The sequence below is a fragment of the Nuphar pumila genome, chromosome 2, assembly GCF_984573655.1.
Source record: "Nuphar pumila chromosome 2, dmNupPumi1.hap1.1, whole genome shotgun sequence".
Taxonomy (NCBI): Eukaryota; Viridiplantae; Streptophyta; class Magnoliopsida; order Nymphaeales; family Nymphaeaceae; genus Nuphar; species Nuphar pumila.
In genome coordinates, this window is record NC_143250.1 from 15256262 (window position 1) to 15271119 (window position 14858).

Here is a 14858-nt window from a genome sequence, read left to right on the forward strand (position 1 = left end):
GATAAATCACCCTACTTTTCTTTGTATGGCGTTCATCCAAATTATCATGATTTGCGTGTATTCGGTTGTGTATGTTATGGTCATGTTGATAGTTTAATACGGCACAAGTTTCAGGATAAGGCCTTGAAGTGCATATTTGTGGGATATGCTAATGATTATAAAGGGTACAGATGTTATGATCCCGTGAGTAAGCGCATCCAAAAATATCCAGAAATGTCTTTGATGAATTAAACTTTGATCATAATATTAACACTCCTTCTAAAATTGAGGTTTATCATCCCTGGTTGAACTCTGATATCTTTTCTAGTACTGATATTTGCCCTTCATAATGTGATCAAAGGAATGAGAAAAATATCATGCCTGATGTCACACAAAGGACTCAGGATAGCGTGGAATCGGAACCACTCTTGCCTCCTGAAAGGTATAAAGTCATTGTTTACTCTCGACAAGAGAAGGAGACTTATCCTATCTCTAATCAGAAGATGAACTCTTCTTCTGTTTCTGTTCAATCCTCTGTTCCCAGAAGATATGCTCGCCCTCGACATCCGATTGAAATGTGGGTTAGTTATGAGAATTTCACGATGGACTTCCAGCTCTTTTTAACCTCTTTAGGTAAAGAAGATCAACCCACAACATTTTATCAAGCAACACATTCTAAAAGGTAGATCGAAGCTATAAATGAAGAAATGGAGACTCTTCATGAATGTGGTACTTGGGATATTGTTCCCAGACCACAAGATAAAAATATTGTTGGATCAAAGTGGGTGCATAAGATAAAGTACAAGCCAGAAGGTACTATTTAGCGATATAAAGCTATACTGGTTGCAAAAGGCTTCACACAGAAGCAAGGACAAGACTATGATGAGACCTTCAGTCCGGTTGTAAAAATGGGCACCATTAGAATTATATTATCATTAGTTGTTGAGCAACAGTGGACTCTTAATCATCTGGATGTCAAAAATGTGTTTCTACATGAAAATCTAAAAAAGGAAGTATACATGGAGCAGCCCACTGGATATGTAGAAAGAAACTCCAAAGAATATGTGTGTAGGTTAAAGAGAGCTATATATGGTTTGAAACAGGCATCTCGACTTTGGTTCGACAGTTTTTCTCTTGAAGTAGAGAAATATGGTTTTAGTCGATCTCTTCTTGATCATTCTCTCTTCATATTCAAATGCAAAGATATATTTAGATTGTTATTGATATATGTAGATGACATTATCATTACAGGTAATTTTAATGAGCATATTGAGCAGGTCAAAGAGCTTTTGAATCACAGGTTTAAGATGAAGGACCTTGGTAAACTACGGTATTTTCTTGGAGTTGAAGTTGATAAGACCACTGAAGGCATGACACTTACTCAACATAAGTATACCATTGATGTTCTCAGCAAGGCAAGTATGAAAGATTGCAAGCCTCTAAGCACACCCAGTGTACTTCATTAGAAACTCAGTTCCCAAGATGGAGAATTGTACAAGGACCCTACAGGATATCGCAGGATAGTCGAGATGCTTCAATATCTCACTTTCACTCGGCCTGATATTGTCTACTCAGTTAATCAGGTATCTCAGTTCATGTATGAACCGCATATTGGGCATATAAAAGTTGTTAAACGCATTCTTCGATACTTGAAGAGAACTATCGGAGATGGTCTTTTGTATAAAAAGAGTACAAATGAGCATGACGTGCATGAACTTCTTGCTTACACAGATGCAGATTGGGTCGGAGATCCAGATAAGCGCAGGTCGGTATCAGGATACTGTGTTTTCATTGGCCTAAATCTAGTCTCCTAGAGCAGTAGGAAACCAAAGGCCATTGCCAGGTCGAGTACAGAAGCTGAATATAGATCAATGGCAGCTGCCACAGCCAAAGTAACTTGGATCAGACACCTTTTGAAGGAAGTAGGAGAATCGATATCTCGATGTCTTCTCTTATGTGACAATCAAAGTGCCATTAACATGTCTTTTAATCCCATCTACCATAGTCGTGCCAAACATATTGAAATAAATCAACATTTTGTAAGACAAAAAAGTTGAAGAGAAGGAAATTGAACCTGAATTTGTTCGGACCACTGATCAAGTTGCTGACTTGTTTATAAAAGGACTCATCAAGGACAGATTTTGGATGTTGAAAGGCAAGTTGTTCATGGTTCAAAACCATGTACAACTTGAGGGAGGGTGAAAAGAAGTCGTCAATCATATCTGGGTTGGGTTTGGATCTGAGATCGAGACCCAACTCAAATTCATTATGTCACATGTTCATTAATGGCTCACTTGTATTTAAGTCTATTGTGTAGAGGGTATTTTAGTACCCTAATATTTGTATTACAAATACTTAAAGAAAAGCCTAATACGAATTCCCTATTGAGGGTTTTCCAGCAGCATACGTTCTCCCCTCCATTATCTCTCTATTCTTGTGGCTGAATCTCAAAACCTTCAATCTCTAACAGTCAACTGAAGACCAAGCAGCCAATCAAGAAAAAGCCATACACTGCATCTTATATCTGTAAGATCTACACTTTTAAGAATATAAGAAGAAAGAGAACAAGAAAGGTGATATGGGTGTAAAAACGAGGTTTGTGGGGTGCGAGATATGAGTGAAACGTGAGAATAAGAAAGAAGATAGATTGGTGACAAGAATGAAATGTGTTAGGGCTTTCTACATTTCGTAGTGGGTCGCCCACGACTTTATAAGGATACAATTATCCATGACAAAAATACCCCTAACTGGTAATAACTATTTACAATTTTATACAATGTGGTAAATAACAAAAGTTCCCATGTACATATTAAAGAAAGTAAGAAAGCTCCTCGTAAGTCCTTTAACACTCATCCTCAAGTTGGAGAAATCATCCCCAACTTGCTGATAGTCTCTCAAAGTTGAGCTTGACTCACTCTGTTAGTTAAAATATTGACACATTGTAGATGAGTATGTACATGAATGATTTGAAACATTTTGGTTTCTACCTTCCCACTTATAAAATGGCAGTTCATGTCTATATGTTTAGTTCTCTCATGATGAACAGGATTTGGAGCTAAGTATCAATTTGAGCCACATTCCTTTACACATCCCATGAGCAACAACTCTATACTCAGCTTCTACACTCAATCGAGACATTATGGTTTGTTTTTTACTTTTCCATGAAACCAAATTACCTCAAATAAGTATTATATACCCTAAGGTTTATCTTCTATCATCAAGGCTCCAGCCCAATCTACATCAGTATATAACTCTATATTGAAATGTCCATGATTGGCATATACAATACATTTTCATGGACTCTATTTTACATATCTAAGAATTAGAAACAATGTGTTCATATGGGCTTGAGTGGGAGCATGCATAAATCTACTGACAGCATATGTGATGTCAGGTCTAATGATGGTGACATAGATAAGCTTCCCCACTAGTCTCTGATATCTTCCAATCGCTTCATACTTTTCATCACTTTGCAGACCCAATTTGTGATTTTGCTATATGGGGCTATCTACACTTTTACACCCAAGCATAATTGTATCCTTTAATAAATCAAGTACATACTTACAATGAGATAGGTATATTAATTTCTTTGATTTCAAAACTTCTATTCCAAGAAAGTAATGCAATGGTCTGAGATCCTTGATGTCGAACACTTGCAAATATTCCTTAAACTTCACTATCTCTTCTTGATCATCTTTTGTAATCACAATGTCATCTACATACACAATCAGTAGAGAAATCTTCTCACCTCTTTTTATGAAGAGGGTATGATCATTCATACTTTTACTATATCCATACTGAATGATTCCTAAACTAAACTTCTCAAACCACGCTCTTGGAAATTGCTTGAGCCCATAAATATCCTTATTTAACTTGCATATGTTATCTTCTTCATTTGAGAGATTAAATCCTGGAGGAAAAAACATATATATCTCTTCAGTTAGAGTTTTGTGTACGAAAGCATTTTTTACATCCAATTGGTGAATGTCCCATCTTCCGTGAGCTTCAAGACATAATAATTTGGATTGTAGTTACCTTAGTCACTGGAGAGAATGTTTCATGATAGTCGACTCCATGTGATTGATTGTAACCTCTAGCCACAAGTCTAGCTTTGTACCTCTCTAGACTACCATTTGCCTTTAACTTAGTGTATATCCACTTAGTGCATTCTTACAAGGGAAAGAGAGGATATCTCCCATGTATGAATTTTCATCAAAGCATCCATCTCAATATGCATTGCTTTTCTCCAGGTTGGATCCAGAATTAACTCTACATTTTTGGGAATTTGATTGCTTTAAGGTTGGCCACAAATACCTAGTAAAATTTGGAGGTAACATTATAAGAGATAAAATTACAAAGTGGATGGAAGGTGAAGGACATTTTTCCTTTTTCCTTTTTTTGGGGGTCAAAGCCCCCATTGCCTCCCTCTTTTTTTCTCTCTCTCGTCTCTTGCTCTCCCTGCTCTCTCTCTCTGTCTCCTTGTTCTTGCTCTCCCTCTCGTCTCTCACTATCCCTCTACCGAAAGGAAGAAGAAGAAGAAGACGAAGACACATGTACTCTCTCTCTCTCAGTTGCTCAGTCTATTACGTGTGTGCATGCAAAAATGTGTGTCAATCCTTTTGATGTAGTGTTTGGTGAAGATAAATGGTTAGTGCTTGAAATTAAGGGCTTTTGCGTGTTTGTTAATATTTTTGCATTTTTTTGTGTGTTTGTTAATTTTTTGGCATTTTATTGCCTATATACATGCAAAAATGTGTTGGCTGACCTTTTTGATATAGTGTTTGGTAAAGATAAATGAATTTTAGGGATTTAAACTAGTGGCTTTTGTGTGTTTGTTAATATTCTTACATTCTTTTATGTGTTTGTTATTTTTTTGGCATTCTATTGTGTATATACATGCAAAATTGTGTTGGCTGACCCTTTTGATATAACATTAGGTGAAGATAAATGTATTTTACAGCTTCAAATTAGGGGCTCTTGTGTGTTTGTTAATTTTTTGGCATTCTATTGCGTATATACATGCAAAAAATATGTTGGCTAACCCTTTTGATATAGTGTTTGGTGAAGATAAATGATTTTTTGGCATTTCTTTTATTTATTTATATTTTTAGATATTTTTTAAAAGCTTTTTTAAAGTTTTTTTAAGTTTTCAAACAAAAAATTGAGGCTTATGCTTTACATGTTGCCTCAGTTTTTGGTGGAGCGCTACGCTATGCCTCAACGTTTTTCACAACATTGGACCCCACATCAGAATATAGAAGCTCAAAGGGTTTGGTTTGTCAATTCACTACAAGGAAAGCACACCCTATGATGCTTAGCTTCCTAACATACATCACATTCTATGTCACAGGGACTCGGCTATCAGGATGTTGCACCCGCGTCGACGCGACTCAACGCGGGTGCGACACCGGGTGCGGTCAACCCGACCCTGGGTGCGTTGACCGCACCCAAGGTCATTTTGGTCCATTTTTTGGTTTTTTTTTAAATTTGCCCTATGAAATGTGCTACAGAATTTTTAAAAAAAATCGGGGGAGAGGGGGGTGCCCCCCCGGACCCCCGCCCGTTGACCGCGCAGCGGGACCCGTGCTGGGGGGAACCCCCGACCCCCCTTATATATATACATACATATATATATATATATATTACATTTTTGCCCCTGCCGCACCCCTGCACCGGGGTTTTTTGGAAGTGCCGAATCCCCACACCCATGTGACATAGATCACATTGTAATACAAAATTGTCTTTTTCTCTAATAACATCGATAAGACAATCTTAAGTTTAGAAAATGTCACATGACCAAGCCTATTGCGCTACAACTTGATATCTTCCAAAGCAGGCAATAAAATTGGTTCCCTAACCGAGACCATTGCTTGAGGTTCTAAAATGTACAGCTCTTTCCTCTCTTTACCATGCCCAAAGACTATGCCTGTCTTCAAATCCTCAAAAATACACATATTTGAAAATAAGGTTATCGATCAATTTAAGTGTTTGCTTAGGGCACTAATAGTTAATAAATTTACAAGAAAGCTAGGGACATGAAGAACAGAGTATAATGAATATTGAGGTAGTCTCAGATTCCTTTTTCTATGTATTGGGGTGAATGATCCATCAACAAGTCAAATAGGATCATCTATAGAAGGTGTATAATCTGTGAAAATGCCCCTCATTTCTACCATATGATATGAGGCTCTCCAATCAATTATCCATGTCTTGGAATGAGAATTAGACAATATGCAGTTACTCATTGTAGTATGGGATTGGTGAGTTACAGTAGCAAGAGAGGATGAAGACCCTGACTTCTCTCCAATCTTCAACTTTAATTCTTCAACCTTCTTCCTCAAGCTAGTGAAGGCTTCATTTTTCCCTCTCTTGTTGATCTTCAGAATTGGAGATATAATATGCTGCGTTCCTTGCAAACCCAACATTGTTCTTTTGTATGTCAAGTTTTCCCACAATGTGAACATTTTAGTTTATTTTTTCATCTCCTCCACCAAAACCTCAACCCCAGCTATGAGAAGAAGCTCCTCTACCTTGTCCTCTATTGGCATGGAACCTAAGTACATAGGTTCCACCACCCATGGCTGATCTCTCTACACTCTCTTCGGGCACATGTCCCAACAACCTTCTATCTTCCTATCTAAGCAACAGAGTGTAAGTAGTCCCAAGTAATGGTAACTCCTCTCTGCTAGGAATATTCACCTTGACAGCTTCAAATTCAGGGGCTACTCCCTATATAACAGATCAAATATTTTTCTTCTCTCATTAGCTTCATTTCTCTTTTTTCCACATGCAGGACACAGTCAATCTCTATGAATAATGGAGTTCATCCCACAACCCCCTTAATTGTGCATAATATTCACTTATGGTCCTATTCTTTTAGCAACACATCCTCATTTTATCAAGGATCTCATATACTTGCCAATATTCTTCTTAGAGTATGCATCGGCTATAGCATCCCATACTTTTTTCGCCATCTGAAGATGCATGAAAGTTCTAAAAATATAGGATGCATCAATTGAAGCAGCCATGAGGTAACCAATGCATTTTCTTTTCTACAGGTGGGGTATTTAGGATTTTTCTCATCTAGCTTGATGACTTCTCCAGAGATGTATTCCCATTTTCCTCTTGCCAAAACAGCCAACTCAATTCACTTGGCCCATTCTATGTAATTTCAACCATTAGATTTCACATTTGTTATCCGAAAATTTTCTGTACTCCCATAATTTAATGTATTGCCACTCATGTGCCCTTTCTTTTGTTCATTAGTACTTGCACCCAACTCTTTATTTGGGTCAGCCATTAAAGATATTCACTATTTTCAGTCTTCTTTACTTCTGGTAATCACACAACCTCATCTGAATCAAACAATGTCTACCACTACCTGCGTAGACCCTTCACAGTATTGAATACTCACTGTTTTTATCTTGCTGATAACCCTTACCACATGGAAAACCTCTAATCATCATTTCTGTGGGCAGATGTAACTCTGCAATGTCTATTAATCTCTTAACTGATGACCCAGACCAAAACCATCCTTCATAATCATGCTATTCAGTCACTGAGGTATCACAACTTCAGGAAATGTAGTAGACCAGAGTAAACAGAAGCTTCTTAGGTAGGTGGGAAGCTCGCTTCCCGAAAACTCGCTTCGGAAAGCATGATACTCCTCGCTTCTGAAACTTCATGGGAATCTCGATTCCCCCACGCTTCTTCTATGCTTCCCGCACACATGGTCTATGCTTCCTATATGCTTTTCTCACATTTCTTTTCATGTTTTTCATGTATTTTCTCTCACGCTTTCACTCACTTTCCATGTACTTTCTTTAAATTAGTAACCATCATTATTAGATTTTAACAAAAATTTAACTCTTTTACTGAAAAATCACGAAATATAAGAATGATCAATTTTATTTTAGTTTTTATTTGTTTCTTGTTCGATTCCTATTCAATTACCATATTGCTTCATTTTTTTAATATTTTGCTTTTAAATTGTTACTTCGCTTCCCGCTTCCTATAAATTTTAAAATGCTTCGCTTCTCGCTTGCGCTTCTCGCTTGCGCTTCTCGCTTTAGCTTCCAGTATCGTTTCCTGCTTCCGCTTCCTAGTTTGGCAACCTTGAATTATACTGACAGCAACAAAATCAGAGAAAAATTTGTGGAGTACTCAATAGTTATCAGAAAAATCTGGTTATTGCTTCTAAAATCTTCTTTAATGGAATCCTGGTGGATGAAAGCAAGTAGAGATATATTTTCCCAGTCATGAAACCCTTTGCAGTCGTCATTTAGAAGCAGCTCCTCTTCTTCGATCTCAGTTATCAAACCAGTGAACCTACTCTGATACCATCTTACATCTGTAAGATCTACATTTTTAGGAATATAAGAAGAAAGCGAACAAGAAATGAGATGTGGGTGTGTGGAAATGAGGTGCATGGGTGTGAGATATGAGTGAAAACATGAGAAGAAAAGAAGTTAGATTGGTGACGATAATGAAATGTATTAGGGCTTTCTACATTTTGTAGTGGGTCTCCCACGACTTTACAAGGATACAATTATCCAGGACAAAGAAACCCCTACCTAGTAATAACTATTTACAATTTTATACCAACGGGGACTCCACTTGTCTGGTAGAAGCAGCTAGTGCATGTCACCTTGTGTTGGGATGTTGAAAGTTTGAATCCCAATGGTATCATCGTATAACTAGTAGGGGTCTGCCTAACCCCAGCTTGCCCTTCAAAGAAAAAAACTATTTACAATTTTATACAAGGGGTAAATAACAAAAGTGCCCATGTACATAGTGAAGAAAGTAAGAAAGCTCCTCATAGGTCATTTAACACTGCATTCATCTGATCTTTCATTCCATAGTTCAGTGAACTTAAATAACACACCTGCACTTGCTGCGATTAGGAAATAAGTGATTTAGCTCATCAAGAATGGGCTTATAGCACTGGTCACGCTCTCTTTGTCCCTGTAAAGAGAAGAAACAGAACAAAATACCAGTGTTTTATCCTGAGGACAAGCTAGAAATTATGAAATGATGTATAACACACGCAAAATTACCTCTGCAGCCCAATCTCTAACAATACTTCTTATTACACAACGCACCTTCACCAAATAGAATAACAAAATCAATATGGTATTAGTTAACATGAATATGTGCACAGAGGAACAAATACATGTAGTAATAAAACTAAAGCAACATGAAATGTATTGAGGCCAACCATTCACTTGTTTTCAAAGTTTGTCATAGCAACCATCAGACAAGGTAGAATAAATAGGTGCAGGAAATTGAGAATAGTTGACAACGGTTATAATATTTAAGTACATTCCATTGGATTTAACATGCTTTTATTCAAGAATAGTTTAACTTCAGAACATAGCATTGCACCATAAATAGTGCAAGTTAATTAATTAAATAAACAACTGCAGGTGGTTGACTTTCATAAAAAAAAATGGTGGTTGAGGTCAGCAGTTCCATTGAATTTGTTTCCAAACCGCTCAGTTTATCTTATTTCTCAGGGATAATCTTTTCTTTTGGCTTTCTCAGATAGCTCAGAGGCATTAAAGGATATCTTATTACATCAACCGATACTAATGAGCCAAGTGGCGTTTCAACTTTTGAGTACTATCTTTGGTTTAGGCAAAGACAAACACAGCCTCTTGGAACATCGAATTCCCATAGACAGAATTTTTCTGTTTAATCTAATCTTGTGTCACAAGGACCATCATACAAAAACTACACAAGCGATCCCAAATATCACAATAGGTTAACCAAAACCCCTGAAAAAACGGAAACAGATTTGATGATTATGTCATGCATAGCAGATGCTATCTAGAAAACTTAGGTCATATAGAAACAACAGAGAATCCCAAAGAAGGCCCCATTCAGATGGTAACTCAAAGAAAAAACTGAGTTTCTCCACCTTGTCCATAAAAAGACCGAAAATAGGATTTTAAAAAACCATTTATAACAAAACTGTCAAAAAATAAAACTCTTAAACTGGATTTGTTATTAAAAGACAACTATTCTTCCAGAATAAAAGAAATAGAACTTAGAAATGTACTCTATCAAATTTTAACCGAATAACACAAGCATGTGAACAAACACAAGAGAAAAAGAGATTGTGAAGGGAAGTACATAAAAATGTGGATCATTCTTTATATAGATAAAATGCAGGGTGTCTGTGATCAAGTTAATTCACAAAGACTAATATCTTGAATCACCAAAAAGGATTTTCTAAAGGCAATATGCTGCCATATTTTCCAAAAAAGCGGCTGCAAGAACAAATAGAATTTGTGAATGTAATGATTACATAACTAAAAAGATTTCATAATATCAAAAAAGAATGCCAATGTTTCTCATCTTGGTTACTGATGCAATTTCAATGCGCATTGAGAAGGACGCTTCAATTAGAGGAAGACATTCAGTGTAGCTACAACTTTAAAGTTTAAACCAAAATTTGGGAATTAAAAAAGCCTCCCAATTTGAAAGTTCTTGAGATCAGCAAATTTTCAAGAAAAGAAGCTTAGAAGTTAGAACCAAGATGCCATGATAACATAGAGCAGGTCTGGGTTAGTGGTGGTAATGATTAAGTTTTTAAAGTAGGAGAACCTTTGCAACTTAAACTAGATTTCTGACAACAATTATAGTAGCTTCAGAGATCAAATGCATGCAAGGTGAAAGGTACATTCCACAAGGCTTGACCTTAAGATACACAAGAATATCCCATGTTATAGACACCTGACCCCTCAAATCTGACTGTCAAAAAAGAGTCTCTTGCACTCTTGAATGGGTGTGGCAACACGCTCATGGTTTATGAAATTGGTGTGACAAAAATATTAGTCAAGTGATTAAAGTTATTTCCATCAGGTTAAGCTCTAGCAGGAGAATTAGGTCTAAAAGTTGGTCAGGATGTGGCACAAGAGAAGGTTTAGGCAACAATGTATCTACTGACAGACTGGTGCCTCGGGATGTGCACCTGCAGATTCTTGTTGAAAAAGAAAGTGAAAGAGGAATAGAGAGAGATATAGGATGTCCTTTATATATTAGCATATTTTTTTGTACACAAAAATGCCCTTTGCATAATGTTACAATGACCCTTAAGTCTAATACATCACAAATAATAAAAATATCCTTAATATACAACACAATATTTATAACATGCCCCCTCAAAATGTACATGGGTCATCCATGACTATGTGCAGTTTGTTTTTAAGATGCCAATGTCGAGTACTTGAAAGTGACTTAGCAAACAAATTTGCAACTTGTTCATCTTTAATGAATAGTGGTTGGAACTCTTTGTTTTCGACCTTTGTTTTTGACCTTCTCGTGAATAGTGTTGGTCTAGCTCTATATGTTTCATTTTTTCATGTTGGACCGGATTCGTAGCAATAGCAATCGCTCTTCTGTTAACACAAAATAACAATGACCTGTTGACGGGCTTATGTAAAGCTGAAAATAGATATCATATCCACAATCCATTGTTACCATGAATTTGTACACTGCCTCTCTACTGGACCTAGCCACTGTGTGTTGCTTCCGACTAAACCAGGACACTAAATGATCTCTTAGAAAAACTCCATAACTTGTAATTGAATGCCTAGTCATAGGGTCTCCTGCCCAATCTGCATCTAAATAGACAAAGACTATAAGCGATAGATCCGGCTGGCGTTCTCCTCTCCGGGTATACACAATTCCATCCATTAAAGTCCCTTTTGATATATAATGCAATATCCTTTTGTTGCTTCTATGTAACTTTTTTGAGGCATGCATAGACTAAGATATTTGATTAACAGTGAAAACTAAATCAACGCAAGTAAATGTCAACTATTGTAAAACACCGACTAAGTTGTGAAATACTCTGGAACATACATCTTCAAATAATTTAGCATTTTGCACAATTAGAGTAGACACTAGCTTGCAATCTATCATACCAGAACGATTAAGGAGATCTATTGCATAATCTTGTTGTGTCAAAATCATGTATTTTGATGTTTTATTCACATCTACTCCCAAAAAAATAGCTTAAGAAATCCAAATCTTTTGTATCAAATTTAGAATTAAGCATATCTTTGAGTTGTGTTATTCTAATTTTATTACTCCCTATAAAGATCAAGATACATCAAAATGATAGTAATATGACCAGCTCCAATATGAAGAAAAAGAGAATAATGATAGTGACTACGAACAAAACCAGGAGTGTAAATGTCTTAAATCAAGCTCGAGAGGCTTGTTTGAGACCTTCAATCTCAACACAGAAGAATGTAAATAACCATATGGATGCTCCATATATATAATTCTTCATGAAGTTCATGTAAAAACATATTCTTTACATCATCTAAGTTAAATCTCGATCACATGTAGTCATAAGAGAGAGTATAACTCTAACGGTGTCCATCATAACCACTGGACTAAACGTCTAATCATGGTTCAACCCATGCTCTTGGATATAGCCTTTTGCCACAAGTCTCGCTTTATGGAACTCTATGATATCATCTACTTTATATTTGATCTTGTAAATTGTCTGCAAATCTTGGAACAACCTCTCGAGTATTGCACTCATGTAAAGCTGAAATTTCATCTTTTATTGTCTCAATCCAACGCCTATTTTGACATAGCTCATGATAAAATTTGGGTTCATTTTTATGGAGAACATTAGACGCAAAAAATATGAAACTCAATGAAAAAGTATCATAACTTACCCATCTGGTGGGTGGATACCTCACATGCATGGACCTTCGGGGCTATGTAATATGAGATAATATTTGAAACTCAAATTTCTGAATGTTGTTCATTTAAAATATCATCCTCACAACTGTGTTCAGCTGAAGATTCTTCAATAGATGAATGTGTTGGCAATTGTAACTGATCAGTAAGGACTGGCTGGGGTCGCCCTTTCTTACATGAACCTAAGGATAAAACTGAAAATTTGGCAAGTGAGATTTATCATCATGTTCAGGACTTACAAAGTCATCATTTTTCACCTAACTTTCTGTTATAATAACATTACCATTTCCTTGTGGCAACAAGAAACAGGGCCAAAAACGCACAACAAATGCAGTTTCTATGGTAGTTAGAGAGATAATCTCTATCATGAAGGACTACAAGTTTTGAAATGACGATTTTCTGAGTTACAAGATTAAAACACTTATATAGCCAAGTATTTATCATCATATCCAATAAATTGACACTCTTGTGCCTTTGGGAAAAGTTTATTCGGTTGTGAATCATAAACATGAACAAAACATTTACTTCCAAAGACATGCATAACAAAATAATTGGAATGCCTATTGTAAAGTAAAAAATATGGTGATTTTCCTCCCAAGTTAGAAAGAGGCATGTGATTAATACAATAAACGATGGTGAAATGCCTTGCTCTACAAATCACTTCGCACCCCCGATTCAAACAACATCCTTTCGGTCACCCCATTCTATTGTGGTGTCTTTGAGCAAGACACTTCATGTAATATACCATTATCATGTAAATATTTAGTAAAAGCCATGGACACATATTCACCTCTACCATTAATATGGAAACACAATTTTTTGTGAGAGAAAATTGTCTCAACATAGAATTTGAACCTCTAGAACATTTAAAACATTTAATCCTTTTGCTTAAGAAAGTAAATCCATGTAAACTTAGTGATGCCATCCACAAATATGACATAATACCTGAATTTTAACATAAACATAATTGGGGTTGGCCCCGACACATCGGAATGGATTAATTCAAAAGGGAACGAGTTTTATTAGATGGATGAGAAGAAAGTTCATGACTCTTACATGGATGACAAGAAGAACAAAAAAAGACACATTAAAAAACTTGTCTTTTAACAAAATAAGACAATCATTACATAGGGACTGAATAAAATTGGAGTTACAATGATTAAAATTCTGATTCTAGATAGAGCCCTCTACTTTTTTCTCCTTCAACGAGAGTCTCCTTAGTGTGAAGGTCCTTTACATAAACAAAAAGAGGAGTAAAGGTAGCATGAGCATTAGTTTGATCAACTAATTGAGACAAAAATGATATTCGAACGGATATTGGGAGCTAAGAAGGTATTAGAAAACTTAAGACACTCATGATAAATAGGAATAGTGGTGGTGCCTATATGCATAAAAGATGGTGTTTTTATTGCCGCATGAAAATACTATCATTTTCATGATAAGGTATAAGACCTGAAAGCTTACCTGAATCCCCAGAAACCTGATGTGCCGCTCCTAAATCCACCAATGAAGAATTTTGAGGAATTGAATGTTCACTAGAAGAAGTTGTCCAAATAGGTATATTCAGCCTAAAAGAACACTAACTAGGATTGACATCACCTCATATTGCAGCCCAATATAACTAAATGACATGCTTAAAGCATCCACGTCTTGTCCAAAAGTAGCTACCTAGGCATCATAACCTGCTTGAGAAGGATGAAAAGAGTTCAGACGCAGAGGGGCAAGAATGCTCAAAAACGAGATGGATACGGAAAAATAGGAGGCTTGAAGATGGGAACATACAACCAAAAAACAATCTGAACTAATGTGCCCTCTCTTCCCACACATTTGACATGTAAGCTTAGGATGTGAGCCTTCTCTCGGAGTAGGGAGGAGTCCACCTCCTCCATGATTATCATTACCTTGGCCTTGGCCATGTCCACCTCCAGACCTTGCAGGAGAATACGAACCACAGGGCGCATTACCAACCACCAAAACTTTATGTTGCACTTGTTGGTCCTCTTTTTTCAACAAGTTGAACATGGATTCAAACTCCAAAAGCATGGAACGGAGTTCGTTAAGCTTAGGTCGTATAATGCAACCCATGTACATGGCAATAAACAATTTTTTTAAGGCAAAATAAACAGGTTATATTCCTTACCCAAACCCCCAAGAGT

General features: G+C 36.5%; 1 protein-coding gene across 2 annotated transcripts in view; it reads right to left on the minus strand.

Annotated features, from left to right (window-relative positions):
* The window catches only part of LOC149844851 (uncharacterized), a 106241-nt gene that overhangs the window by 53838 nt on the left and 37545 nt on the right, over positions 1-14858 (minus strand). For both annotated transcript variants that reach the window (XM_089995326.1, XM_089995327.1), the window contains exons 8-9: positions 9036-9080; positions 8864-8943 (exon numbers count right to left, since the gene is read on the minus strand). In XM_089995326.1, the coding sequence (XP_089851452.1) occupies positions 8864-8943; positions 9036-9080 (125 nt within the window). The remainder of the gene's footprint in view (positions 1-8863; positions 8944-9035; positions 9081-14858) is intronic.